This window comes from Colletotrichum destructivum, chromosome 10 (assembly GCF_034447905.1).
Source record: "Colletotrichum destructivum chromosome 10, complete sequence".
In the NCBI taxonomy this organism is placed as follows: domain Eukaryota; kingdom Fungi; phylum Ascomycota; class Sordariomycetes; order Glomerellales; family Glomerellaceae; genus Colletotrichum; species Colletotrichum destructivum.
The window spans coordinates 801,187-824,360 of NC_085905.1; the positions used below are offsets into that span (position 1 = coordinate 801,187).

General features: G+C 57.6%; 8 protein-coding genes across 8 annotated transcripts; 4 read left to right on the plus strand and 4 right to left on the minus strand.

Moving 5' to 3' along the window:
* Positions 1 to 18: 18 nt before the first annotated feature.
* Positions 19 to 2,146, minus strand: CDEST_14535 (Putative major facilitator superfamily, MFS transporter superfamily). The gene is made up of 2 exons (XM_062930691.1): positions 1,490 to 2,146; positions 19 to 1,403 (listed from the first exon to the last, which is right to left on the minus strand). The coding sequence occupies exons 1-2, from the start codon at positions 1,929 to 1,931 to the stop codon at positions 496 to 498; spliced, it is 1,350 nt and encodes a 449-aa protein (XP_062786742.1). The 5' UTR covers positions 1,932 to 2,146; the 3' UTR covers positions 19 to 495.
* An 821-nt stretch (positions 2,147 to 2,967) lies between these two features.
* Positions 2,968 to 5,193, plus strand: CDEST_14536 (Putative molybdenum cofactor sulfurase). The gene has a single exon (XM_062930692.1). The coding sequence runs from the start codon at positions 3,157 to 3,159 to the stop codon at positions 4,576 to 4,578; it is 1,422 nt and encodes a 473-aa protein (XP_062786743.1). The 5' UTR covers positions 2,968 to 3,156; the 3' UTR covers positions 4,579 to 5,193.
* Position 5,194: 1 nt separating this feature from the next.
* On the minus strand, positions 5,195 to 6,507 carry CDEST_14537 (Putative Ap4A phosphorylase 1/2, ATP adenylyltransferase, HIT-like superfamily). The gene is made up of 2 exons (XM_062930693.1): positions 6,271 to 6,507; positions 5,195 to 6,116 (listed from the first exon to the last, which is right to left on the minus strand). The coding sequence occupies exons 1-2, from the start codon at positions 6,391 to 6,393 to the stop codon at positions 5,196 to 5,198; spliced, it is 1,044 nt and encodes a 347-aa protein (XP_062786744.1). The 5' UTR covers positions 6,394 to 6,507; the 3' UTR covers position 5,195.
* Positions 6,508 to 7,065: 558 nt separating this feature from the next.
* Positions 7,066 to 7,694, minus strand: CDEST_14538 (Putative PAT complex subunit Asterix; the record flags this gene model as incomplete). Its single annotated transcript, XM_062930694.1, has 4 exons — positions 7,066 to 7,169; positions 7,248 to 7,345; positions 7,476 to 7,587; positions 7,658 to 7,694. 4 exons carry the CDS (start codon positions 7,692 to 7,694, stop codon positions 7,066 to 7,068), a joined length of 351 nt encoding a protein of 116 aa, XP_062786745.1.
* Positions 7,695 to 10,683: 2,989 nt separating this feature from the next.
* On the plus strand, positions 10,684 to 10,996 carry CDEST_14539 (uncharacterized protein; the record flags this gene model as incomplete). Its single annotated transcript, XM_062930695.1, has 2 exons — positions 10,684 to 10,735; positions 10,815 to 10,996. 2 exons carry the CDS (start codon positions 10,684 to 10,686, stop codon positions 10,994 to 10,996), a joined length of 234 nt encoding a protein of 77 aa, XP_062786746.1.
* A 769-nt stretch (positions 10,997 to 11,765) lies between these two features.
* On the plus strand, positions 11,766 to 17,400 carry CDEST_14540 (Putative mediator complex, subunit Med12). Its single transcript, XM_062930696.1, has 3 exons — positions 11,766 to 13,562; positions 13,619 to 13,823; positions 13,872 to 17,400. Exons 1-3 carry the CDS (start codon positions 12,337 to 12,339, stop codon positions 17,055 to 17,057), a joined length of 4,617 nt encoding a protein of 1,538 aa, XP_062786747.1. The 5' UTR covers positions 11,766 to 12,336; the 3' UTR covers positions 17,058 to 17,400.
* CDEST_14541 (Putative berberine/berberine, FAD-binding domain, PCMH-type, FAD-binding, type PCMH, subdomain 2) lies at positions 17,382 to 20,594 on the minus strand. The gene is made up of 7 exons (XM_062930697.1): positions 19,815 to 20,594; positions 19,311 to 19,729; positions 19,223 to 19,246; positions 18,952 to 19,135; positions 18,187 to 18,867; positions 17,868 to 18,098; positions 17,382 to 17,739 (listed from the first exon to the last, which is right to left on the minus strand). The coding sequence occupies exons 1-7, from the start codon at positions 19,887 to 19,889 to the stop codon at positions 17,551 to 17,553; spliced, it is 1,803 nt and encodes a 600-aa protein (XP_062786748.1). The 5' UTR covers positions 19,890 to 20,594; the 3' UTR covers positions 17,382 to 17,550.
* A 219-nt stretch (positions 20,595 to 20,813) lies between these two features.
* Positions 20,814 to 22,404, plus strand: CDEST_14542 (Putative zn(2)Cys(6) fungal-type DNA-binding domain, fungal transcription factor). The gene has a single exon (XM_062930698.1). It carries the CDS (start codon positions 20,892 to 20,894, stop codon positions 22,368 to 22,370), a length of 1,479 nt encoding a protein of 492 aa, XP_062786749.1. The 5' UTR covers positions 20,814 to 20,891; the 3' UTR covers positions 22,371 to 22,404.
* The last annotated feature ends 770 nt before the right edge of the window (positions 22,405 to 23,174 follow it).

Genomic DNA, 23,174 nt, shown 5'->3' on the forward strand with positions numbered 1-23,174 from the left:
AACTGAACATGCAAGAGGTTAGAACGAATAAAGAGAAAATGAATTGCTCCTTCAACTACTAGTTCAGCTGATGGGAGTTAAGAATATCTTACACTTGCGAATTTGTCCACTTTTCAGAAACAATGCGAATATCCCGACTATGCAAAAGGCGAAGTCTTTATACTAAGTGAAGTTGGCTTTATCTAAGGCACCTAATACTGTCTACCAGGGTATTGGCCCTTTATCAATCACAGCATACAATATCTTAATCCGCAGTCTCCCCAAATAATTGTGTTTCCATCGCGCCTGAAACACAGTCTCAGATGTTCGAAAAAGAATCCAAGGGGTCTGACGACTTGAATCTCGAATTTGAAACGAATCGTTGTGACGAGCCAAATCTTGCTAAAATATTGCAGGTTGTTGGACAAAGCGTACATCTTCAGGCATCTTGTCCGCCTTCGCCTTGCGATCAAATTCACGCCCTTTCTATTCTCTTTCTTCAGCACCGCTGATAACCTAGAACACGGCGGTGATCTTCCACCCTGCACACCTAACCTTGGCAGCCATCAACGCAACGAGTGAAAGGACATAGATCAGACCTGTAAACAAGATCAACCCCCAATAACTGCCATTCTGCGCAGAAATGATCTCGCCAGCAATAGGAATGTCCAGGAGACAAGCGAAGGAAGCCACAGTGTACGCTGTGGCCTGATAGCGCCCGTAATTCTCCGTCTTGCAGAGCTTCCCGATACAAACGGGGCTAATGCTAATGTTGTTTCCGCTGGCAAAGCCAAAAAGGACAACGAACACAACGATGCCTGACGTAGACGACCCCGCGGGCAGCCACACGGCCAAGCAGGCCACAATGCTCAGGGCAACGGCTAGGATGTTGGAGTTGAACGGGCCGGCAAAGTCGCCGAACCAGCCGGCGAGGATCCGACCCGCCACGCTGCCGGCGTTGAGGATCGTCGGGATCTGGTACGCGAAGTCGAGATCGAAGCCTTGGTGGATGGCGTAGCTGGAGATGTAGGTGAGGGGTATGAACAACGACCACTCGAGAAGGAAGATGCCGAGCGTGGTCAAGGCGAACGCTGGGTCTCGCAGGATGCGGAGGTCGGGGTGCGGCGATGCGTCCGGGGCCGAGGGCAGCCGCGTATCGATGAGCAGAATCGCGGCGCCGCAGAAGACGAGGACGATGAAGGCGACGGTGCGGATCGCCCAGGCCCACCCCGCGCGCTCGAACATGGCGCGGAGCAGCATGGGGTAGACTATCCCGCCGAAACAGCCCCCCGTGGTGGCGATGCCCGTGGCGAGGCCTCGACGGTGGTGGAACCAATGGCCGATTGCGGCGAGGGAGGGCGTGAACAGGAGGGAGCCGCCGATGCCGTTGAGCACTCCGAAGGCCAGTATGAAATGCCAGAACTCTTTGACAATTGAACAAATTAGGACACTTGGTCGTTTGGGGGAACACTTGGGGAAGGGGTCAGGGGGTTTTTAGGGAAGAACAAACGCGTAGAGATGCTCAGCAACATTTGGGCCGCAACGACGCAAATGGTTCCGGACAATATCAGCCACCTCGATCCGTACTTGTCAAAGATGGGCCCGACATAGATCCCGCAGAAGAAGATCAGAAACATGTACGTCGAGAAGATCCATCCGATCTGGCCTTCGCTATAGCCGGCCAACTGGTGGGAGCTGATGTAGGCATGGATGGTTGCAACGCTGTTCGAGATCCCTAATGCCGAGAAGGAGGCGAACCACGAGCCTAGCACTACTGACCAAGCTCGCGTGCCCCCTTCTGGGTACTCGTCTTCGGAGCTCAGAAACGGGCCTTCGGCTGGGGGCTCGGGGTTTGCTTCTTGTTCCTTGTCGTGGGCGGCGCTTGTGACGTCTCGGGTGGTACCGGCAGGGGATGGCTGGTCGAGTCCAGAGGATTGCGGTTGCAAAGCCATGACTGATGTGCACAACCAGCCAACTATGGGACAAGATATGGTTTGATGACAGACAATGAAAGTTTACACCGAAGAGAATTGTGCGTCAATTTGTAGTCAAAACCAAGAGAAACACTGGGCAGGCATTGCCGGGATTTGCCGTTAGATCTCTGCCTCTAAGCGTTAGTGTTAAGGCACTTTGGTGAGTCGTCAATGGTGGTAGTTTAAGAAGTCATCCATGCTTGGTTCTCGAGTCTCGATTTTCCCCAGTAGTTCCTGTATGTTCTGTGTCATGCGCGCCCTGTCAATGACACGCCTCAGCAGTCCGGGTATTTGGCATGTGGTCTACAGGACCCGCGGATTGACTTTAATCTTGACAAACAATTTGAAGCAGCCAATAGTCATTAGCCCATGGACCATGGTACCCTATCCAAAAAGGCAATTCACGCCTCGAAGACTGACATGTCGGCCTCGGCTTCGGTCTCGGCTCAAGCGCCGGCCTCGGCTCCGGCTTTGGCTTTGACTCATAGACGGTGTCGCTATCGGCATTTCAAGGATGGGCCGAAAGTTCGTTTGGACCTCCCACCGGCTATTGCTCACCGCAAGCCTGTTTCCCCAATTTATTGAAGTGTCAAACTGGTCCATGGCGGCGCTGCAACGTTACGCGATGAGCTGGGCGAAGGAGAATAACAAGAAGAACGAAAGCGGAATAAGGAAGGGGAAAGGAGATATAGAGAGGGCAGTGCTATTTTGTTATGGCTATAGTTGGATTCTTCTTTTGTAGGTTGTTATGGATCCATGATGTAGAGATATCAAGGTAATACCGCCTATTGCTGACCTCTCCTTCTCTAAGACATGTTCCTGTGACCTTGTCTACATAGTTGTCTCCTAATCGACAAGACCTTAGAGAAAGGCCAAAACACACCAAACCCAGATATGGAACTACACAGACTATTCATAGCAAACCTCACTTATTAGATACCTTCCCTCTTTTATTCCTCTTCTTTTAATTCCCTAGCAAGCTTTAAGGGCAGTCAAGGCACAGCTAGTAGTCAGGCCCCACATAACCAGCTTACAATCACGTGGCTGTTCCGGTTTCCGGATCTCTCTTCAACGGCATCGCCTTCATCTGTGAACCCAAATTGTCGTCTTCCAGGATTTTGGCCACGCCGCAACGTGAAGCCGCTGGCCGTTCTTCTAGGCAAATCAAGTTAATACTGAGATCTGTTAGACATCGTGTCCCAGGATGCTACTTCAAATACTCCGGGCCCTTCAAGGGCTCGAGGCCTCCACTATCGCCCTCGCAGTCATAACCCCCGTCCTGCTGATGAGCCTTGGCCTGGCTCTCATCGTCTACAATGGAGATGCAGCTTCCACGCGCAGAAAGCTGAGGCACCTGCGGGATATCAGCGTGCGCAAGAGCAACATGGCGGACCAGTTCGACCGCAAGTACGCTGCGCCAGAGGCTACTAAAACGACTGGACCGGTCCGGATCAAGTCCATCTACCTCCACCCGATCAAGTCGTGCGGCTTTGTCGAGGTGAGCCGGGCCCTTCTCACCAAGACCGGGTTTCTGTATGACAGGTGCTTCGCGCTGGCCACGGAGGCCGCCGACCCCGATACCGGAACAGTGTTGTGGAAGTTCATCAGCCAGCGCACCAAGCCCCAGATGTGCCACATCCAGACGGAGATCTGGGTGCCGCGCGAGGACGCCGATCGGAGCGACCCGCTGGTCCAGGCCGGCGGCTGTGTCGTCGTGACGTTCCCGGACCCGGATCCCTCGTCTTGGGTACAGCGGCTCGAGGCGTTCTGGGATCCCTCAGCAGCCCCCAAGGTCTCATGCGTCGTGCCTCTGCAGCCCACGCCTGCCCTGGCAGACGAATACGACATCAACCTCAGGACCTTCGGCATCCATGCGCGCGACGCTAGCGGCCTCGACATGGGCAAGATCCCCGCCGTCGCCGCCGTGCTGCCGAAGCTGAAGAGGTTCCTGGCGATCCCCGAGAACCGGGGCCTCACGCTCACGCGGTGCACCCCGGAGACCCTAGTCCGCACCGACAAGAACCTGGCGCCGCTCGAACACATCGGCTCGCCCGCGGTTCACGGTTACACCGACCAGCAGCCCGTCAACATCAACAGCCTGTCCTCCGTCCACGCCGTGTCCGCCCTCCTGCCCGCCGAGAACCGGCCCCTGAACGCCCTCCGCTTCCGGGCGAACCTCTGGATCACGGGCGCGCCGGCGTTCGCGGAGGAGTCGTGGAAACGTTGCCGGATACTTCCCGGGAGGCCGCCGAGCGGGGCTTTTAAGCCGGAGCCGGAGCCGGAGCCGCGGGCTGCCGTGTCGCCGAAGCTGTCCGTCGTCTGCCGGACGTCGCGGTGCACCATGCCCAACGTCAACCTCGAGACGGCGACCTTCGACTCGGACGCGCCGTCTGCGGAGAAGAAGAAGGGCAAGCCGCAGCCGAGCACGACGCTGATCGAGCACCGCACCCCGGAGACGGGGAACCCCAAGGCGCTGGGGTACATTGGGATGCATTGCGTGCCTGAAGATGCGGACCTGAACGAGGCGGAGAGCCAGGGCAAGGGGCTGTACGTCCAAGTCGGCGACGAAATTGAGGTCCTTGAGACGGGGTCGCATTTGTATGGGGCCACTGGCAACGACTACTAGAGGGGTTGGCTGGTAGAGAGAGGCGTAGTCCCAGGACAGCCAGGGCATGATATCGAGCGTGAAATGGTGTGAACTGACCAGCCAAGCACACTGGCATCCCATGAGATCGTATGCTCTGGCTGGTCCTGCAGAGATCTATTGCTTTTCGTGGCTTGTATCTTCCAAATGTCTTCCGCTTGTCGGTGGTATCGGCACCCAGCGGCCTTGGTATCGACGAGATCATAACGTGGCTGCACCACCAAAATACACAAACTCCACTACCGGAAACACACTAAACCACAGGCAAAGAGTTGCTTTGTGGATCAAGAGATGCATCTGACGCAGAGGGGACGGGAGCTCATGTTGATTCCCAGACAAGCCTAGCTGACAGACCAAGGTAAATCTTGTCACACTCACAAGCTTCCTCCCAATCTCACGACGCGAGCCCTGAGTCGAGAGTCGGCCCTCTGATTCCTGTGTAGCTGTGTATATCCTCTCTACGCCCAGGATCTATCTCTGTCTACAGTGCTTGCTCTATAACTCATGATTCTTCAACTCCGTTCCATCATCCTGTCGTATACACCGAGGCCTTCCGCACTATACAACCTCGGCATCATCTGCAACCTGTGAACTCTTTCTCATCTTCCAACACCGACCTCTCTCAACACGCGCCTCGGTCCTAGCCTCTTCCACTTCTCGACCGTCCCTCCCTCCGAGGCCCAAACGACACCCAGCATCCCCGCCGCGTTGACGCCGGCCCCGTCCACCCCGTCGGTCACCCTCGGAACGACCACCATCCACCTCCGACCCAGGATGACATTATGCGGCACCGCCACCCTCTTGCCGTCCTCGTCATTCTCGACGACAGCGTCCCGTCCCGGAATCAGCTCCGTCGCCTGCCGGAGCATCCGCCGGTACGCCGTGACCAAGTCGTCCGCCGACGGCATCCCTCCAACCTCGTCGCCGGATGAGGACCTGGCGAACCGGTAGATGAGGTATCGAAACGGCGGCTCCTGTCCCGCTCCCGCCGCCGCCCCCTCCGAACCGGCCGTGTCGGGCCACATGGGGATGGCCTCGGGCGCGAGTATGACCTGCATATGCTTGTGCAGCCGGCTGCACCCGCCGTTCTTGCCGCAGTTGTAGATGACCAGGTACTCCCGCCGCCCGCGTGCCGCTCCTCCGCCTTTGAGCCCCCCCAGCACCTCCCTCGCGGCGGCCAGGTCCGCGCCGTCGAGCGCCTCGAACTGCCTCCTCCGCCCGTCGGCCGTCATGAGCAGCAGGTGCGGCCGGTAGGCGCAGAACTTGTTGAAGGCGAGGACATGCGTGTCGCGGACGGGGCCGATCTCGTAGCCCTCAATGCTGATATCACCGCCGGGGATGCGGCCGTCGGCGTCGAACTCGATGCCGCGCGGAGGCCGGCCATTGGGCGTCCCGTTTGCGGGTGCGGTTGCGGGGCTCTCAGAGTCGCCGTCGGCGCCGGCCTTCGCGTCGTCCAGCTCGGCGTTGTGCCCCACGGCGGCGGGCTTGCTCTTCAGAGCCGCGGTGATGCGAAACTCGAACTGGTGATGGTGTTATTTCAATAGTTCCTGGTACTCATACGCAGAGCGCAAGAGGCAACATCGACAAGACAGCAAGAACGGCACAGCCGCCTGCGTGACAGACGGTGGAAAAGTAAGATGCAAGTGAGGCTGGGGAGGGGGAAGGGAAGTGTACCTTGAAGCCTCCGTCCTTGTGGTAAATCTTCTCCATTTCCTCCTCGTACATGACAATTTCTTCCCTGACGAGCTTATCGAACCGGGCCAAGACCGAGGCCTCGTCTACCGTGGATGAGCCCATCGTCCTTTGTCAACTCCAATGCCGACGAGGGTGGAAAGCCACTACGGGAGCCGCTGAAACAAACGCTTTATTGGTTTGTGTTCAGTAGCGTCCCATCAAGGTACAGGTTCAGTTCGAAAGTTTGGAGAACGATGACCTTTGCGAAGGCGGTCCGTCGACGGGACCAAGCTGGAGTCGTGAGTCGTGGTTGCGGTCAGCGAGAGAGGCGGTTATTGGCCGGCGCGAATGACGACACCATACAGCAGTTACCATGCTTGCTCCCTTGCAGATGCGCACCGCGCAGCAGGCATGTCTCTGCCTCCAATGCCCTGCGAATTCTTGGAGCATCTCACTAAGCATGAGACAGGACTAGGAGATGATGCTGTACTTGATGCTATTAAAGATTTGAGTATCAACCGCCAGACAATGAATTGCACCGCATGGCTTCTGGGTTTCCGAGGTATTATGCTACAAATTGCCAACCAGCTGCTTTTGTTTATTTTGGTCTCTCCGACTCCCCCGTCCAGCACGACGAAACTCCTTCGTGACGCTGTCATCAACTCGTCAAGCGATATTCGTGGCCTTGAAGAATTATATCTCGCTCTCGCCATGCCTCGCTGCACGTCTCCAAATCATGTATTTCCAAACTACGGCGCGTGCTCACCAACCAAGTCTCCAAACGAGGTATCGCGTCTACGCAGGAGGAACGGGGGCGGCGGGGCCGGTGCCAGTGGCGGCGCCTCTCGGGACGGGGGGAGGCAGGAAAAGGGGCAGGTAGCTCACGGCGAGGCCCATAACTGCGTTCTCTGTGTCAGTTTCTCTGTCTTTGAACACGGCGGGCGACCGACAACTGGTGGGGCGGGGAAGGAACATACTGGACATGCCCACGGAGAAGTAGCCCGGGGTCGCGGAGCTCTTCTTGGTCTCCTCGCTCTCGCCAAGCCAGGTCTGGATGCTGAAGACAACGGAGGCCCTGTGGTTGTTTATTAGCTGGGCTGTTCGGGTACGATCACAAGACCACAGCGCTGTGTGCCGCAGCTGGTCGGAACTGCAACGGATGCAAAAGGAGCTTCCATGCCAATGTGGGGGAAGTGCGCGCGTACCATCCGATGAACTTGTTACGTGTGAGCATAGCGGCCATCGGTAGGGTAGAGGAGAGGGTGGAGGAGAGCTCGGTGCTGTCACCCTTGGCCCTGGGCTCCTGGTAGGGAACGACTGCGAGAGGGAATACTCAGTTAGCTACCATCACCATCGCAACAACTCGGGGATGAGGATTGCTGCATACTCAGATCCGGCCGGCGCATATCCCGCTTCGAAGCCATTGTGGTGTATGGTATGGTTGGGTGACGATGTGGTTGTTGCGAGGAGGGCACGTGCAAACAACCGAGCTGTGGACGGGGGTTGGAGACAGTGGACTGGACGATCTGAATCTGTATCTGGATCTGGGCTGACTGACTGGCTGCGCTGCGCGATTGAAGCTCTCCCCAAGTGACCGTCAGTTGTCCCCAGTGACGGCGCAATTACAAAGGTGGACACCTGACAATCGAGGCAGAGTGAGCTGGGGAAGGGGAAGGTGGCCCCACTGACACTTTCGGCCAGAGGCACGTTATGTCCATGGGGGGTCGTTTTCATTACGCCCAGGGGTGTGTGTGCAGCCTCCGAGCCAGCGAGCGAGGCGCGTCCAGCGGCCCCTCCGACCCGCCCCACGAACCGATGCAATTGCCAATCTGACAAGTTGCACCCCTTTGCCAACACCCACACCACACGATCACACGATCACAAGAGTCGCGGGCTCCGATAAACCACCAAAAGACCCAAGATTCGAGAGAATGAGACCAAAGAGAGGAGTGCAAGGGCCGAGAGACGGGAGGAGGGGGCATGAATGGTCGTCTCGGCTACTCAGTTTGCCATTCCATACTTGGACTTGTACTCGCCAGTGGTGGCAAGGACGATGTATGCAAGGGATTTTTTATCAACAGAGTTCGATGCGCGGTCACGGTCAAATTCAATTCTTGGTGATCCGGACCAAGCAGGCAAGTCAAGCATAAGCAAGTATAGTCAATGACAAGCGACCCTGGAAACTCTCTTGAAGGCCGGTTCGGAGGGGGGTCTCGGAGGATGCGGCCAACGGAGGGACCTGGCCAAGAGAGGCGGGGGGGCAAGATGCCTTGCTCCGGCGTCTTCTCCGTCCCAGTTGGAGATGTGTTGCTTCATCCCCCTGACGATGGTACATACTCTGCTGCTATCTGACCCGCCGGAAAGTCTCGTAGCTCTGGCGGGCCAACTGCGGCCGCGAGAATCAGGCCGGCCGCTCTCACTCTGCAGGCATTGCCAGGCACAGCACAGCGACCCTTACATGTGTGTGTATGTGTGCAGCTACCCCCGCATCGGGGGCCAGCTAAGATGCCTGCATCCGAACCGGTTGAACTTTGGGAGAAGCATGCCTCCATGTTCTCTGACTGGGCATTATCCGTACTCGTACACTATCTGTACTCTATACACAGTCGGGGGATGGGGCACCTGGAGGAAATGTGGTCTATTTGTCCGAAATGTCGAGCAATTCCGGCGCGCCTCTCTGCACGCGCAGTATAGCCGACCCAGCCTTGGGTGCAGACTGCAGTGACACGAACCCCGAGGCGATAGTTCTTTAGGGCACGGCACTACGGATGGGTTTGGCAACAAACAAGAAACCACGCTGTTGTGGTCGGACTCCGCGAGACATTCGTGTCGCATGGGGAGGGGGATACGGTGGGACGAAAGGGGAGAAGACGGATAGAAGGAAAAGGCCTCCAGCTCGCATATGGGACAACGTCCTGGCACTAGAAGCACCAGAAGCCAAAGGTCACAACCAGGCCAGGCACCATATGCTGTGGGTGGCAATGTAATGTCTTGCCCGCTGGACGGGTCACACGAAAGAGCGACAGGGTCACTCGTGCCAACTGAAGGGGAGGGATGCTCCCTTCTACTACGGGTCATCGCATGGCTCGGCGACGACGTTTAGCCCAGGCGACGCCGGGTATTGGCAGCACAGTGAAGACGCCGGTTGGATGGTGGCGGATCGCAATGCGGCGCGGCGGCGCCGATTGCGTGACACATGCGGACGACGACTCAGCCACGAGGGGATTATCCAAGTCGTCAGCAAGGAATCAATAGTTGGCCAGCGAAAAACAGACGTTCCAAAAAGTCTGAAGAGGCGGTGACAACGGGGCCGGCCGGTATCGCAAGATGGGAGCCGAATGCGATATACTGATCGCCAGACGAAAGTGAGTGGAAAGTCTAGACGAAACGCGGGAGGAGCAGGGCCGCCGGGTCTTTTGTGCTTTGGTGTGCTCAACGGAGGCGACTTCTGCCGTTCGGGTTCCGTGGTTCCTGTACCCACCTGTTCGGAAGGGATGGCGAGATGGGACGGAGACGAGACAAAACACCCGAGTTTGGTAAGGGGGTGGGGGAGCAAATCAGCCCACAGCAGACTGAGACGACGAGGCCATGATGTCGTTGCTGTTTTGTTGATGATGGCGATGGTGTTTGGCGATGGCGAGGATCCAAAAGTGGCAGCTGAAGGGGTTCTGACCGACTGAGTGATCGGGGCTAAGAGGCAGCAGACCGAGAGGGGGGAGGGGGCCAGGCCGGGCGATAGGAGCAGAGGGCAGGTCCTGCGTCTTGGGGGCAGCGGCAGCAGCAGCAGCAGCAGCAGCAGCCTATTCCGGCTTCCACTCTCGGCGTTCCGCCTGGGGATGCGTGATGGTCTTCCATTCCAGCGGTACGGTTTGCCGTTGCCGAGAAGGAGAGTTCAGGAAGGGGGTCAGACCCTGGTCGGTCGCTGCTGCTGGTCTGTAGTTTAGCCGTTACTAATCAGAGGGGCCGGTCGGTCCGCGTTAGTTCGGTACCCGCCTGCCTATTCGCATGTGTGCCCGAGAGTAGCGATCGGACTTGTTGAGGAGATTGAAGCTGTCGAGGAGTTCAGAGATGGTCCCAACTCGTCCTCGGCATCCGTATACCTGACCGCACGAACAGAGTATCTGTCTGACTCGCAGTGTTTGTACTTACAGTGTCCTGTTTGCTCCTGTCTGCCAGTTTGGCTCGGAGCTGGAAAAGAAACGAGACGAGGGGACCAGGAGCATGTACGACATAGTATCCCAGAAACCTACGGCTTGGAAGTGTGTGGGCCAATCAGCTGTGCGACATTAACCAAAAAACCAATACGACCGAGGGAAACCCACCAAGCGAAAAGCACTCTAGCCTGTTTTGGTTTGGCGTCTCGTCGCCACGGAGAACCGTCTTCGAGACCTTGCTAACCTCCTCCCAGTAAAGATGTACGGAAATGGCAACTCTATCGGGTTCGTTATCTGGATGGGTACGGAGCGTATGTGTTTGTTCGTTGCTTGTTGATATTCATACGTAAAGGAGAGGAAGTCTGACATCTACTTAGACCGACAGCGTAGCTCTAGTTTTGTTCCCAATTTCCAGGGCTACATTATCTGTAATAAATATCCTGCGTAGACAGGTGAGAACGAGTCAAGAGACGGAGAAACAATGGGTGGTTCTGCACTTGCCGGAAGCCTCCCGCAACTCGACGCGCCTCGTTCAGACGGACAAGTCCGTAAGTTCGCCCGTCTCGGAGTAACCTCCAACCCAACACCTCCGTACCTACATCGTTCGCTCGTATGATGGTACCAACAGAAGCAATTACAGAATCAACTGAGGCTCTCCGTCTCCCATGTGTCCGTTCATTCTAACCGAGCAGGGGGAGGGTCCCGCTCCATGGAACCGCAGATCCCATCGGCTCCCACCCCACGACCCAAATCTACCTACCTAGGTAGGTAGGTAGTGTAGCGTTGCGCACCCAGCCGAATCACGACTCACCCCCCCCCCCCCCCCCCCTTCGTCCATTTTCCCAGGGCACTCACTCAAACACACACACACACACACCGCTTGCTGCAACACCCAACGCTACGGGCGCGCTGTGTTCCCTTTCCCATTTCCATTACCCGTACCTTTCTCTCATCCCCATTCCTACCTAGCCTGGATTCGGATTGATCTCCTGCTGGGCTATGTTAAGCCAAGGCCTGGCTACCCTGCCCGCCGCCTTACTATGAGTACACAGCAGGTTCCCCGGGTTGTGGTGTTCCTCAGTTCGTCCTGCACCCTGAATTCGCACATGCTCTCTCCCTCTCTCTGTCTCTGTCTGTCCTTCTTCTCTTCTCTTCTCTTTTCTTATCTGTGCATCACTGAAGTTTTCGACTTGCATCGTCCAACAAAACAAATAAACCGGTGCTCTCCTCATCTCGAGATTCGGAGTCGTATGCTTGAACAGTTGCCACGTGAGCGGAAACTCGTTGTTATTGCAAGAATTAAAATATAAAAAAAATTAAATAAAAAACTGGCCGCCGCAGCTTCTCAACGCCGCACGCAACAAGATTTCAAGCGGGCCGTCGCGAGTCATCTGACATTGACGAACCTGGCAGACGCCCGGGAACCTTCGGAGATACTGCACGCCCCCCTCCCGTCTCTGTATCCGCACGAAATAGCACCCGCGCCCGCGCCCGCGCCCACTTGCTTCGCAACCTTAGTTACTGCGTGCGTACTACCGGGTGGTGTGCCTTAGTCGGTAACTGACTGCTGCTGCTGCTGCTGCTGCTGCTGCCCTGGGGCCCTGCGCCGACCCTTTTCAAACCGCAAACCGACCACACACCTGCACCCGACCGCTGCACAGATACAGATAGCGGCTGACGCCGTCAGATCCCCGACATCAATCCATCTACCCGATTGTCCATTTCCCCCTTCCATCTCTACCATCCGTCCCCAAACTCCAAACCTCAAGATCGTCAAACACCGCTGGCATCACGACATCGCCACATTTTCGACTTGCATTCCCAACCTTCATTCCCACACGACCACACATCGCACCGAACGCCCCCCTCCCCTTGAGAACCCAGCAATGTCGCCTCGGAACTTCCACCTGCGATGACCTCTCGGCCCCCAATGGTCGTCCAGCCGCGGCCGCCCCAGCAGCAGCGAACTCTGAGCAGCTCGGGCTTGTCGGTCCAACGGCCAACTCACCAACGCACCCTGTCCGCCCAGTACCTGCCTCAGTCGCCCGTTCGAAAGGAGAACCTGATCGACCTGACGGGCGACGCCAACGATGCCGCCGTTGCCCAGAACAGATATGGCACCCTGCCGCGGAGGGGAGGCTCTCGCCTCAAGCTCGAGCTATCCAACGAAGCCATGCTCGCTCAGCACCCCGTCACCGACTCCCCACAAATCCTTACGCCCTCCCGCCTTTTGCCCAAGAACGAGTCCTCCAACCTCACCGACATGAGCTCGCCGGCCTCGGCCAAGGGCCATGGCGTCGACGCAGATAACCCGCCGATGCCGATGCCCAAACGCCGTCCGCGATTCGTCGTCCCCGCCGCCGTCAAAGACACCCCGACGCCCGCTCTTGCAATCAAGAAGGACGGCCGCCCGAAGCCCTGGCACTTCGAAACCCCGCCTGCCGCTCCTCGATACGCCCCCTTCGGCAAGCCGCGGACCGACGCGACAACCAAATCGGCCTTCGGCGCTCCCACGCGCGAGACTTCGGAACTCGGCCATGCCGACTTCTTCCCCTGGAACGGAAACCACCCCGAAGACCAATACTCCGAGACTGTTATCAAAACTGGCTACTATGACAAACCCCCAGCCTCCTCCGCGACCGAGACTTCGTCCGCCAAGGCTGCGCTGTTCCCCGCCCTGAAGCACAAGAGCGGGCTCAACTTGCTGTCCAACATCTTCGTCGGCGTCCTGAACCAAAGGAAGCTAAATGGCCAGATCTCGTCGCCCTCGACCTTCAAACCGCCGCCCCGCGTCACCCTCACCGACACCAAGCGAGAAATGTGGCTGAGGGACTTGGCGAACCCCTCCATCTCTTTGCGCCGACTCAGCCGAACCATCCCTCACGGCATCCGTGGCAAGGTCTTGTTGGATCACTGCCTCAACAAGAACGTCCCGACCGAAAGGGCTGTCTGGCTGGTCAAGTGTGTTGGAGCCAACGAGATTCGAGCCTTCAAGCGGAAGGGAAACGGCCCTGGCCCCTTTGTGCTCGGCGGCGAGGCCAAGTGGCTGAGAGACTGGACTGTCTTCGTTGAGCAGTTCCTCGAGGGTGTTTCGACAGCCTTTGGCGACAACGACTGGAAAGCCAAGGTGCAATACGCGTAAGTTCTCCGCCCCCACCCAAATTCGCTTCAACATGGCTAACCATGCAGTACAGCATCCGGCTGGCTACCCATCTCTACGCCGAACAACTACTCGATCGCGACCACTACATGGACTGGCTTGTCTCAGGGCTCGAGAACTCGACGCAGTCGAAGCTGCCCATGTGGATACTCATTACCCAGATCTACTGGAAAGACTTGCTTCGCTTGAGGAGATATGGCCGACGATTGGTGAACGCCTTGCTCAGCCACCTCTATACGGTACGTTTGCCTCTAAATCACTGCTTGGCCCAGAACTAATCTTTTCAGATACACAACGACCCTGACCGCGATATCCTCGTTCAGCTCTCGACGAGACTTACCTCCTTGCTCTCTCCCCTGTTGTCGGCGCATCCCGACAACTTCGTGTCCCCTGCAACTTGGTTCAAGTACAGGGACGCCCTATTAGCATCTATCCCGATCGATCACGAGTTCGCGCAGAGTGCATTCAGATCAATCAATACCAGAAACGAGCAGCTCGTGGCTTCGGCCAGCAATTCGCAGCCAGCGAACCGGCAAATACTTGTCAAGCATCTCGACACTAGCTTCACATCGCTATACAACCCCGACTTAGTTGCCCAGTGCTGGGCTGTTAGCGAGGACAAGGGCATGATTGTGCGCACCTTACTGGAATGGTGTACCTCGCCGCACCGGCCAGGGGCTTCGAAGGTCTACATCACTGCCAGCCTTCTCCGGGCTTGGGCGGCAGCCGGAGTCGACGTGACGGCAGCCGTCCTCGAGTTTCTCGGCAACAACCCGCCGACGGAGCGAAATTCGAAACGGGTGTTTCACAGACTCATGTCGGAAATCGTACGCACCGGGGATTTTCAACTTCAGGGCTATATTTTCTGGCTCATTGCTAGAGGCGGTCTCCGCAAGCAGACCGATACCGAGGCCGACGGTTCCTGCGCGACGAGGCTGCTGGTAGATCTTCCCCTCCACGCACTGAACCCATCTTCCCAGGCGACCAGAGCGAGCCTTCTTCGACGTGCGAGCTACGATGTCAACGACGAGGTCGAGGACATCAACACAGCCCTGAAGTGCATTCACCATGCTCTAGGACTGCCTCTCCCGCTGGGAGACCCGATGCTGCAACGGAAGCCCGTTCCGGTGGGTAAACTTTGTAGGTTGATATCCACTAGCAGCCGAGCCCTTCAGACCGAGGTTGGAGCTAGGCTTTTGCAAATTTTCACGGCCGAGATCATCACGACCAAGAACGGACCGCAGGTCTCCCCGGCCATGTTCAACTTCGCACGCGCCGTTCTCGAAGCCGCGTCAGACTTTTCTGTTCTGGCCGAGATCATCAAAACGGTGGCGCGCGCTTCGAACCCCGAGATCTTAGCGTCTTGCGCCGATACTCTGAACGTGCACCTGCCTGTCTTCGCTGCGTTGGGCGTGGCAAAGGAAGTGTTCGATTTCTTGATGGAAAGGCTGAAGACGGTCAGCGAGGAACAAGGTCCTGCTGCGCGACCCTTGTTGGCATCCCTCGCGAACCTGGCCGCTCGGCTACCTGGGTTCACGAACACGGCCAGCTATCTCCGCCAGCAGCTCCACCAGTGTGACCGCAACAACCCGATCGACGCCTGTTCGCCGGTATCCGACAACATGACGGCGCAGCTGCAGGACGCGGAGGGCGAGCTACACGAAGAGATCGAGAAGCTTCTGGCGAGCGGAACTAGCGTGGATCGGCCGACGATGGATCGTCTGTTCCAGACTGTGGTGGGTCGGTTGGAGTCTTGCTGGTCCAAATCGCCTGACCGGCAGCGTGCTTACAGCGCACTCCTTGGACGACTGCGCATTTTCGACACGCAACACTTCGATGTGCGCATGACCGACTGGGTTCACCACATCAGCACGCTGAAGGCTCGTCCTGCTCTGGTGGATATCTATCCGCTGCTGATCAGCATGGGCTGCTTGACCCTGCCCATCATCCTCACGACGACATCGGTCGACGCCGGCAGGATAGCGCCCGGCTTATCCGGACCGTTCAACAGCACTACCACCCACACGCAGGAGGTTCTCTACCTTGCGACGATGCCTCTTGCGGCCAAGACCGCCCTGACCCCCGAAGAGACGTATCGGTTCTATATCCAGCAGCAGGTGGTGCCGCGCCAAAGCCACAAGGACATGGTGGTCCTTATCAGGAACGCACTGGTCGAATACTCGAGGCTTCAGGGAATCGCCGATCCTGCGCTGCTGCCACTTGCGAATCCGGGCTTCAGAGACTCCGTTCTGGAGCTGCTCAAGCTTTTGGTTCTGCGTGATGCTCCTTCAGTCGTCCAGGGGCTCAGCACCAAGACGTCCGAGCCGGCGTTGACGACTCTGTTTGCCCAGATAACTACCAAGCTCCTGCTGCCCGACGCCAGCGACGAGTCGCCGCTCACTTTCGAAACCGTCCTGGAACTCGCCAACGAGTTCACTCTCCCCTTTTGCCAGCTCAAGCTGTCAGTCGGCCTCTCGGCGGACAGCACGACGAGCCCGGGAGGAGGCGAGCAGGCCCTGACGCAGTTTGACATGTTTTCGCGGGCAATGGATCGCGCCGTGTCGGCCAACAACGTCATGTGGACGAGCATGCTGCCCTACTTGAGCGAGGAGATCACGGAACATCTCAAGAAGCAGGCCCATCTACGGTTTCTCGGGCTGTTCCCATCGCAGAAGAACCCCCCCGCTTCAGATCCCCTTTCTCAGGAAAGCGTTCAGCTCGCAGGGAGCCTGCTGTCGGTTGTCGAAGCCATTCTGCGGGGTCGACCGGCGGTTCGAACCTCCCAGCTGACTTCCGGCATGGTCGAAAAGTTGGCGGAGCTTTGGGAGATCCTGGCGGCCGGAGGCGATGACAAGAGAGATCTACGGGCGTCGATACTGCGGTATTGGCTGCCGGCATTGTTAAAGTTCATCACGCTCCACACGACCGCAAACGATCCTTTGTGCGCGCCGGTTCAGGCTCAGGCCGCCAACAACATGAAGCCGCCGGCCAATGCTACTGCGTATGAGATTCGGGCAAGGATCCTGATCATTCTGTCCGGTCTCACCCTCGAGCTCGACAGCCTGGCGCTCCAAGACCCACAGACAGGCCGACTCCTGAGCCAGCAGGTATTCGACCTGGCTCTGATGCTGATTGACACCCTGCCGGAAGACGCGCGCCTGCAGTGCGTGCGTGTCCTTCTCACAGGCGGCACGATACAAAACCCAGCATCGTCTGATGCACGCCTTCGGTACCTGTTCAGCTATATGCCTGCGCAGACCGAGCAATTCGTGCTCGCTCACCGACAGCAGCCGACGACGACACAGCAAAACGGGCCACCGAGGCCGAAAATCCCGATCTCGATGCAGGGCACCGACAGACTCACACCATTCGTCTACCGCAAGTGGGAGATGCTTAGCGAGCCGACCCCTAACGTTGGCGAGAACGATACGGCGCTCAGCCTCACACTGTTTGAGGCTATCAAGATTCAGTAAACAAGTTGGAGGAGATTAGTAGGAAGGGGTACACACAAACATTACACACACAACACACCACCCGCACACACACACAAACAAACGATTTTTGGTTTATTTCATTACAGTCACTGCATAACATCGGAAGAAAGGAGGAAGTGTTTCATTTTTAGATACCATTAACTGGTTCAGAATCGGAGGGGTAGGGTAGTAGGATAGAATCATGCGAAGGAGGGGGAGGCTCAAGGAGAGAAGGCTCCATTATACTTTGATACCAGGATGGGCGGAGGCAAAGCACAAGTTGGCGTCGGCTGGCTTTGAACAGCGCAAGAGGTGGAGGGAGGATTGTGACCGTGAAACAGCTTTGGGTTTCTTTTTCTTTATCATGATAACACCATATCTAGCAATTACGTTTATGACCCATGTTCTGATTCTTGTGCGTTGCTGTATGTGGTTTGAGCATTATGTGCGTGACACTTAATTTGTACCGCGCCAAGTTGAGCATCGGATAGGCTCAACGAGCGCCGAACGGCTTGTAGGCCTCGCAAAGCCGGCCGTCCTCGCGCTGGACCCAGTCCTCGCCGCCGACGCACTGCGGGCACCAGAGCAGGCCCTCCGGGTCATACTTCTCCTTGACGCTGCGGAGGCCGCCGTAGTTGGACCCGAAGAAGGACCACTGCCAGCCGGGCTCGAAGGTGTTGGCCTGTTTGTGGAAGACTGCGGTCAGCTCGTGGGGACTTTTTTCGGACGGGGGTGCGTCGTTTGTGCGGTGAAGCGGGGGCTCAAAGTGAAGAGAAAGGAACAGGGAAGGGAGAATAAGAATGGCGTTACCTCGTTCAAGTACGTTCCCGAGCCCGGGTCCAACCTCCGGAGGGCGTTGAGCTTGTTGTACGTCATGTCGTTCACGATGCGCGAAACATTGGCGGCCGGGAGCGAGCCGTCCCAGCTCTGCTGCGTGATGAGGTGGACGACCGAGTCGCGCCAGGCGGGGTTCAGTGCGTTGTCGACGGGCTCGTGGCCGATGGTCATGGTGCCGCTCATGGAAAGGTTCGGCAGTCCGTTCTGTGGAAACGAAAGGGGAGAGACGGGTGTTAGCGGTGGCCCGAAGGGGAGGCGGCTGGATGGATGGGGGTTTCGGAGGAGCACTTACGGTCGGGGCAAGCACCCGCGTGCCGACCTCCTCGAGAACCTCGGCCAAGAGGTCTTGCTCCTCGGTGACGACTCGACGGGTGATCAGGCGGGCGGCGGTGATGGCGGGCGCTCCCGCGGGGCTTTCGATCATAGGCATCGTCTCGAGGAGGTCGTAGAAGGAGGGAATGGGGACCGTCTGGACGGAGCCGGTCACTGTGCCGTTGTTCGCCGCTAGGAGCGCCTTGACGGGGGCCAGCACCCTCTCGGCCGTCCCGTTGGCCGCGTTCCACAGGAACAGCGAGGAGGCGAAGGCGATGGTCTGGCCGGCCGGCGCGCCGATGGTGTAGTAGCCCTTGACCCCCTCCTCCTGGATCGCGGGCAGCAGGCCGTGCAGCTGGGCGACGAACCGCCACCACGCCTTGGAGGACGTGCCGTTATTCGCGGCAACGTCGAGGCCCAGCAGCGTCATCTCCGGCACGGGGTACGCCTTCATGGTCATGTTGACGATGACGCCAAAGGTGCCGCCGCCGCCGCCGCGGATGGCCCAGAAGACGTCCTCGTTTTGGCAGGCGTTGGCGGTGATGAGATCGCCGGACGGGGTGACGATGGCGGCCTCGAGGATGTTGTCTGCGCCCATGCCGTACTCGCCCGTCATGAAGCCGTGGCCTCCGCCGGTGGCCCAACCGACGACGCCGACATCCTGTCGAGGGGGAGCGCGGTCAGCAATCCGGGATTGACATCGGCATCCTTGTTTTATCTCCTGGAGGGGGGGGTAAAGTAGTACCTTGCTTGTCCCGCCCACGGCGACGACGTTGTTCTTCTTGGCGAAGTCAAAGATCTCGCCATCTTGGATGCCCGCGCCGATGGTGATGGCCATCTGGCTGCCCTTCCATGTGGTGTTGGCGGAGCAGGAGACAGGTTGGAATCTCTCGTGGAACTGGGTCTGCTTCAAGTTGTGCGTCCAGATGCTACCGGGACATGTCAGCGAACCGACAACCATTTTAAGGGTGATGAGCCGACAGGGGGGGGGGGGGCTGCTTGTGATGGTTACTCACGATAGACTCCCGAATCCTAGGTTTCTATGGTTTGAATGTCAGCAATGCTCCATTGAGCCGGAAGGCAGGAAACGGCGTCTTCTCTCACCTTCCAGAGCCGTTATGTCCCGTGTTCTTGATGGCGACGCGCAAGTTCTTCTCCCTGGCGAACCGGAGCGCGCCCTGGATCACTTCGGGCCCCGTCGCGTTGACGACGTAGGACGGCAGCGCGCCGAGGGAGCATCCTCTGTCTCCCACGCCCGGGACGCCGTCGACACTGGTCCCGTTGGGGTAGACGGGGACGCAGCTGCTGTTGGACCAGGCGTTCGACACGCTCGCCGGGTCGGAGGAGTGGAAGACGGACGAAGACCAGCCGGAGAGGACGGCGTCGCAGGCTTCTGCGTCGTAGTTGGGCTCGTCGGGGTAGCAGACGGAGCCCGGCGGGACGGTGCGGATCAGGTTTCCGGTGATGGTGGCGTTGAAGGCCTCCCACTCCGCGGCGGAGGGCCAGCAGGCGTCTGTAGGAGACTGTTTGCCCTGTCAGGGTGTCCGGGCTCCTTATTCCCAAGAATGGATAGGGGGTAGAAGCGGAATAACAGAGAACGGCACTTACACATTTGCACAGTTCTCCGACTGCCTGGCCGCCCATCAAAAGGACGGCCATGGCTGATGTGGCCAAGAGCTGCATGCTTCGGGTGAGAAGGGTGATAGTATATCGGTAACGACTGTGACACGATAAGCAACGGGAGAGAGTGAATAAGACAGTGAAAAAGGTGTATAGGTTTATGATTAGAGAGGACAAACGAGGACGGAGCGGCCTTTGGTATTTTATACCCAACTCAGTTAGTTAAAAGTGAAGTACACCCGTCATGCGTGTTCCCCCTATGTTTCTGGACCTTGTATAAGACCTCATCCCAAAAGACGTCGTCATGGTATCCGGTTTTTCATATATGTTTTTCATTTCGATGAGCAAATTTGGCTTCTTCGGGATCGCCAAACCGATTAACAAAGAGGTATCATACCGGCAGTTGACAACAAGGGCCGCTCGGTTCCGTCCACTCTCCGGGTCATGGTAGCCTCGAAGCAACATAGCTTGCTGCGCAGAGGCCCAGCATAGCCCTTGTGTAGCCGATGACTTCTCAATAGCCAACAAAAGCCTACGAATGGATACTAGATGAGGCCAGTTCCTGTACAGGCAGGTTTGCCTCTCTCAGTTTGGTCCAGTAGAGCGGAGGAATTCTCGCGGTCGTATCGATTACGAGCAATGCAGATGATGCAGACGTCGAGTAAGGCGCGAGCTATCCACCTTCGACAGGGTTCGTGCTTGACCGTAGGCTATGTAATCATTCCGAGGGAGAAGGGTCATTGGATCGGAAAAGAACATAAAAGATCATCGGCCCTAGTACCGGAGTTTGAGTCGTCAGCGGAGGTGACTGTAGTATAATAGACAAATGGCCACGGGAGGGGGAGGGGGGGTTCCTTGAACCCCTGACCCTGACATTGGTCAAAGCTTAGTCTTCATCAGTCGTATTTAACCAACAAGTATCGCCCAGAGTCTCGGATTCAATCCGCGGATCCCTCGTTTATACCCTGCTAGCCGCTTGCGTTGGCATTCTTCAGCGCCGTTCCCCCCCGTCCTGTCCCCCTTACCCCTTGTTCCCAGACGACACGAACATCTGACCGCTCGCTCATGGTTTCGAGCGATGACATCTCCCCGGTCAGGGACTCGAACTCTGACCAACACGAGGCCGTGCCGGGCATGAGCTCCTCGGAGGCTCCGGAGAGCGGTAATAAACACCGGCGACCTCACCGCAAATCCCGGCTCGGCTGCCAGCCGTGTAAGAAGAGGAAGATCAAGTGCGACGAGGCCCGACCCTCCTGTCTCAACTGCGTCCGCAGAGAGGTCGACTGCAGCTTCCCCCTCGAGTCTGTCGTCCAACAGGACCCGGCCACCGGGGTCTGCGGCTGCCAGTACTCAGGATGTCGGCCCGGGGCCAGCCAACAAAGCTCCGCCAGCAGCTCCGCCGAGCCCCTGGCGCGAGCCCAGTCCGGACCAGATCGTGTGCCAGGCGATCTACGAAGCCTCCTGGAAGAGCAGTCCACGAAGATGGATATCATGTCACGGCGGCTTAGTTCCATGGAGAGCGCGATGGCGCAGCTCACCCAAACGGGACTCTACCAGCCAGCACTGAGCTATTCCGACGCAGCGTTGCTCAGTCACTTCTTCACCAACACGGTCCCTACTATGATCGTGGATGACGGGGGAGGAGGAGGAGGAAGAGACTTCTGGCATGTGCGGTTGCCAGATCTCAGCTCTCGACACCCCCATGTCCTCCATCTTCTGCTGGCACTCGCCGCCCTGCACAAGAGCCGGTCGTGCCCACAGCATCATTTCGCTCACCTCCTGGAGCAGGCCGAGCGGCACCAGCTCCTCGGCATCCAGGGCACCACGCCCCTTCTTGGGAACATCGACGACGACCACTACGGGGTGGCGTACACGTCGGCCGTCCTCATCGGGCTCGTCAACCTGGCGATGGGCCCCCGCCAGGGGGAGTACGTCGCCTTCAGCGATCACGGCGCGGCCAATTTCCTGGGCCTGCTGCGCGGGGTCCGGTCCATCAAATCCCACCACGATCAACGCGCTCCGCCGCCGGAGATTCCGCCGCCGTATACGTGGGCCGCGAGCAGGATCAGGGTGGCGGAGCTGGGGTTCCAGCCCGGCGGCCATTACGGAGAGCACCTGCAGCGCCTGCGCCATCTCGTCGAGGAAATCACTGACGACGGGCTGAGGGCTTCGTACGTCACTGCCATGGACGACCTCGAGCAGTTCTTCGTCTGGATGGACGGGCCCGACGTGGCCACATACTACATGAGCCCGTTCGGGTGGCTGTACCGCATCTCGGACAGGTTCCTCGGCAGGATACAGGACAAGGAGCCCCTCGCGCTCGCCATGCTGAGTTGTTTCACCGTCGTGCTCAAAGGGCTGGAGAGCGGCTGGGCGGCGGACGGGTGGGCGGATCACATCATGTCTGGCATCTGGATTTACCTCGCCCCAGAGTACAGGGATATGGTGCGATGGCCGATGCAGAGGTTGGGCTGGGAGCCGGGTGAGGAGGACGTTCCACTGCGCGTCGCTCTGGCTTCGACCCCTTTGACCATGCACACGTAGAAAATGTACGAAATACTATGACAACTGTGCAGACCACCTTCCGCGTTTAACCTGTGATCTCCTGGGCGACGATGTCTATTCTGCAACTTGAGCGTTCTATTGCTGCCGTTTTGTGCGTTTGCAACTTGCAACGAAGCAGGGGACAGTTTCGATTCTGAAGGCCGACTACGATGTAATGCAGAAGCAATATCACTGTTGCGCTTCTAGAAAGTGAGAGAGATATGGATATATGTGTTATGACAATAGTATGCATTTGACAAACATCTGACGGTGGGTGGTCCCTTTAAGGCCAGAAAGATGTATTATGTGCGCAGCGTATTCTCGTACTCTAAGCGAGAATACGCTCATCCAGCAGGCATCTTGAGGAAAGGCAGACAAGGCCGAATTGAAACATTGATCCGCAACAAGTACAGGCTAGGCTATCCCTGCCACCACGTAGATCGACTAGAAGAGTTCTATGTGGGTATTTGAACTGGTGATTGAGTTAATTCCTCCGTCTGCCGTGCTGGCCAATAGGAGAGAGACTCTTGTAGACCTTCGCACCGGCCGATTATGCTGGCGTCCCTGGACGTTCAATTCCCTCTTACTCGACTCCCAGGAGAGAGCACGATAGACTCGAACCTTTAATCCGCCCCTTGCGCGCCTCTGAAACCCTCTGGCATTTTAGATTTATAACACTTCAAAGGTGCAGGAAAAGACTTGGCGGAGAAGCCACTTTGTGTTGTTGTCAATCATATGTCTCTGCATAGGCGAACAAAAATCTGCTGTCTGTGTAATCAAACAAAGACTGTTCCTCTACTCTCT